The 5,075-nt window shown below is 33.5% G+C and overlaps 1 protein-coding gene across 1 annotated transcript in view; it reads left to right on the top strand.

Annotated features, from left to right (window-relative positions):
- The window catches only part of FBN2 (fibrillin 2), a 249,568-nt gene that overhangs the window by 198,838 nt on the left and 45,655 nt on the right, over positions 1-5,075 (top strand). The window contains exons 35-36 of the mRNA XM_011358347.2: positions 2,454-2,576; positions 3,134-3,256. Coding sequence (XP_011356649.1) covers positions 2,454-2,576; positions 3,134-3,256 — 246 coding nt within the window. The remainder of the gene's footprint in view (positions 1-2,453; positions 2,577-3,133; positions 3,257-5,075) is intronic.

The raw sequence follows: 5,075 nt of genomic DNA, 5'->3' as shown, positions 1-5,075 counted from the left end.
CAAAAAAGGGGGGTCAGTACAGAAAAATTAGAGATCTATTAAATAGAAACATCAAAGAACAGTAGAGATAGCTAAAAATGTAATTGCTAGCATAGAGAATGGACTTGAGATAATCACGGTGAACAAAAAAGAGGGAGGAAAGAAATTAACACTGTGAGAGAAAAGAGAAAGACCAAAAATAAATATAATCAGTGTCTCTGAAGTGGAGAGCCCCCAAGAAATTGAATAGTAAAAAAATACTAAATAACCAAACATTTTCCCGAAATAGAAGAAAGAATTGAATGTACAAGAAAAGGTGAATCGTAAGACAAAGACAGCCTTATTACTTTTTTTGACTTAAGTCATAGAGAAGAATTCTTCAGACGCTAGATAGAAAAGGCAAGTCATGAACAAAACCACTCAGTACCAAAAGACACTAGAACGATGCCCAGAAAGTTGTGAGGACATGTGCAACTGAAGAATGTTATACCTCAGCAGTTAATTATAAAGGCAGTAAGTGTATTCTCACATATGAAATAATTCAGAAAGAAAACACCTGTAGGCTTTCCCTTCTGGAGGGGGCGCGGAAAACATCAGCAATGAAACACAGCCAATCAAGAAGTAAACGGAGAAGTTGCGGTTAAAACATATTGATTCCTTTAAGTAAAGAATTAGTACTAAATGCTGTAGATATTATGGTAAATACCATAAACATTTAAAAAGTGAAAATAATATAAATAACAAAAATGAGTTGGAAGCATATATGAATGCTAATTTTCTTATTGTACAGTTTCCATTAATACTACCTAAAAAATTATATTTGAATTTTAATATAAAACCAAAGGATGATAAACTTTTAGTGTTTTTTAAAATCAATTCTTAAATTGAGAAAGTATTTCAGGAACTGTCAAGATTTTAAAAAATCAATCTGATGCATGCAAATGGTTTCTGCTTCACTGTTTGTGAATATCCATAGAGAAATATTTGAAATGTTGTTTATCAATGATAATTCTTTCTGGCTAGAAGCATTTTGGAGTGACTCGCTTTTGCTTTTTTATTTTATGTATGGTTTTCTATCTTTTCTGTTTGCTATCCATACTTTTCTGAATTTGAATTTCTGAGAATACATCAATTTTATAAAAACAAGACAGTATTTTCTTAAAATACCTATTTTATACAATATTACATTATTTAAATGGAAGTTATTTCTAATAAAGTTCATTTAAAAGTAAAACACATGCTCAGCTGATAACACAATTTCTTCAGGTTAACACAATTAAATGATAAACTAGCTTAATTAGTCTTTATTTAATTTATATAAAGAGAATAACTTTATTTCCCCAACACAAGAAGAGACACCTTTACACATCAGTTAAACTTTTAAACACAATTTGAACCATACCTTAAATCTGAGATAATTGAAATTCATTATTTTAATGATCATGATTGACCAGAAGACTCTTTTAGACTTAAGATAGGGGTAACTGCCTCATGATAACACTTTAGATTGACTAATGTAGTCTAGCCTAAGATGACATGCCTGGGCTGCATTCTCAGAACATAGAGTAATTTGTGTACGAAATGTCCACCCTCTTGCCATGAGGGGAAATATATACTATTTCTACAGTTGTACACACACACATATGCCTTCATTTTCATGTGAATAAGGGGTGATTTCTCATTTACTGACTTTGAGTTAGAGCCTCATAGAGGAGTTTCACCAATTAAATTTCCGACTTCAATGGAGTTATTTTAATGAGATTTGTAAGAATGTGGGGCAATGGATAATATTATTATTATGCTCTTAGAAAGAAAATTACTTCCCTGTTTATAACTGACTATGATAACAGGTCAGACTATAAAGACATTTTAAAAAGTTGAATTTAAATAATTTCACATCTTTAATATTAAAAATATTATGTTGTATATTTTGTATGTTGTAGATGTTTAAAAAACATCTTATGTTTGCACTAAATTGTTGAAATCTTTGAACTGGGTTACAGCGTTCCTGGCTGGAAACCCGCCCCTCCCTTTGGGGCGTACTGTCTTATCTCTTTACCTCCTAAGTTCCACAGGGCTGCAGCCTTTCCTGGTGCATCCCCGTCTCCTTCTAAAATATACTTTTAATAAATATTACTTTTTCTCAAAAAAAAAAAATCTTTGAATTGGTTTTTATAACTTCATTCTTTTGACATATTTTTTTATGCCTTAGGTGAATTATTTTTATGTATATTATAACCTAAGATAGTTAAAATACTGTCAATAAAATAAAATAATAGTTCTTTTATATTTTGTACAATATATAAACATTAGTTGCTTGTCATTTACATGACTTACCTCGTCAAAGAAAAAGAAATTTTTTACTGCATAAAAACATCTGAGGAGATAGAAAAATTCATAATGTTATACATTAAATTAAAAATTTTAAGTCCTAGTAAACAAGAGATTAATGTCGCTCTTTTTTATATTTTCAGATATTGATGAATGCTCCTTCCAAAATATTTGTGTCTTTGGCACATGTAATAATTTGCCTGGAATGTTTCATTGTATCTGTGATGATGGTTATGAATTGGACAGAACAGGAGGAAACTGTACAGGTATGGCCAGTTAAGGGCTCATTTATGTTCTTATTAGTTGAAATGAATATTTTGTACGAAATTCTTCAGATTTCTACTTAGCTAAACTACGCCTTGGGTTATGCATTTTTTGAAACAAAATTACATTCTGATACATTTATTTTTAACTATGGAATTGACCCATTTTTATATAAACAACCTAATATGAAATATCTAACATGAAACTAGGAAACTATTACTGTATATATTTTTGTATTTGCATGCATACATACATATATATGTATACACACATATGTATAAAATTTTAGTTAAGCAAATAGTGACATACTTCCCTCAGAATTCCAACATTTAATTATTATTTGTCTATTAAGATTAAATGACATTATCATAAATACCACATGATTATGTGGTATTTACAAAGGTTTATACAAAGGTTTAGTCTTTATTTCATTGTGCTAAATCCTTCATAATGATCTGTAATCTACTAACTTGCAAGAAGTCCACTGAATTCTTTGGAACAGCAGTATGCATAGAGAACATAAAGATCTTAATGTGGGCATTTTAATTGTTTTTCCTAGATATTGATGAATGTGCAGATCCCATTAACTGTGTTAATGGCCTATGTGTCAACACACCTGGTCGCTATGAGTGTAACTGCCCACCTGATTTCCAGCTGAACCCCACCGGTGTGGGTTGTGTGGGTAAGTAAAAGCTATCTGAAACAAATAGAATTGTATAGAGTTGAATAGTCAAAATCTCTTGGTAATGAACTATGATAAGTATTTGCTCCAGTTAATCTGCAAACAAAACAGTTCTTTCCTTGAAGAAACTCTAGATTACCAAATCATATGATCATTATATCATGGCTTGGAGAGGTGCCGTGCTTTGTTCAAGGTCTCAGAGCCTGCAAACGGTAGAGCTGAGATACAATCTCAGATTGCTTGGTCACCTGTCCAGTGCATTGGCCAGGACAGCCCAAAGGGGTAGAGCTAATGGTCTATACATTTCACTTTCCTATAAGAAGGGTCAGGTAGTAATATAAATCAAGTAATGAGAAGAGAGGAATTGGAGAACTGGATTTCTTAAGCCATTGGAGTGGAGCAAGTTGTGAGATCGGGGAGAAGCAAGAAAAGCAATAATAAAGGTTCAGAATCTCTCATCGTCATTCCTACATTCCTGACATCTTCGATCTTTAGAAAACAATTGTCCAGCTTTTGCCATCTGCCCTATTTCTGCACTGTAGTGAGCGTTTACCTAGATGAGTAAATGATCTGGAGAATTTCCTGGCAGAATACAAAAAAAAGAAAAGGAAGGAAGGAAGGAAAGAAGGGAGGGAGGGAGGGAGGGAGGGAGGGAGGGAAGGAAGGAAAGAAAAAAAAGAAAAAGAACGGAGGGAGGGAGGGCAGCCAGTGCAAAGGGCCTGTGGCAAGAGAACCCCAGTGTTGTAGACGCAGCAATGAGACTGTGTAGCAGGAGTGGGGTGGGAGCTGAGGATGAGGAAAGGAGGCAGAGAAGGAGCAATAGCCTGGATCACAAGATGGTTCTCGACTTCAGATATGCAGTAAAATTCAAGAAATAAAAATTAAAACAATTATATAAATATCACTTTATAGCTAATAGACTGGCAAAAATTACAAAAACCTGGATAATGTGGTGAGTTTGTCTCATGTACCTCAAGGGTCCGTCTGTTCTGCTGGTGGAAGTGTAGACCAGGAGGACAGTGCACTACAGTACTCAGATTACTTGTCAGCATATAATCAACCTCATTTTTGAGTTTCTCAGAGCAGTTCTAACTGTTACATGGATCAATACTTTGTGGCTTTAATTTTTCTTAGAGATTTTCCAAAGAACAAAGACTCAGTCTATCTCACAAATGCCATAAGGGTCCACCCTACCCTTTTATAAGTCTAAGATACGTTAGGAGATGTTAGTGATCTTATTTTATTTTTCCTTTGTCTCAAATGAACCATTTTATTATCCTAGGTTTTGTTTTATCATTACTCATTAGTTATGCCCAATGATTCTAAAAACAAAGATGAATATAATAAGAATGTGGAAAATGGTGGCATCACCTAGAAGGATGACACGATAGTGAAAATGTCACTGTTACATCACCCTTCAGTTTTTTTGCCGTGTTGCCCAAGGGATTATGTCATCTTTCAGGCAGGTATAAAAATGACTTGAGACCGTATATTTGGTCTGTTCTTTGAACATTTATTGAACACAATTGAGAATTCAGAAGTTTTCACTTTCTGGCCATAATGGCAAAGAGAAGAAAATAGACAGTGGGGAACATTTTACTCTTGTTAGATGTTTCAGAAGATGAATGCGTCAGAAACCAGTTCTCCTAGTCTAGATTCTGAAGATGATGGTTAGATGATATAAGCAAAATGTCAGGCCGCGAGTCTTCAGAGGCCAATATCCTAGATGAAATTTTTCTAATTCAACAAAGAATGAGTGAACAATATATATTTCTATAGACAAAGGAAATGTGATATTCTTCTCTGTAGGTGAATAAGA

This window comes from Pteropus vampyrus, unplaced genomic scaffold (assembly GCF_000151845.1).
Source record: "Pteropus vampyrus isolate Shadow unplaced genomic scaffold, Pvam_2.0 Scaffold39, whole genome shotgun sequence".
Classification (NCBI taxonomy): domain Eukaryota; kingdom Metazoa; phylum Chordata; class Mammalia; order Chiroptera; family Pteropodidae; genus Pteropus; species Pteropus vampyrus.
This window is presented reverse-complemented; position numbering and strand designations above follow the sequence as displayed.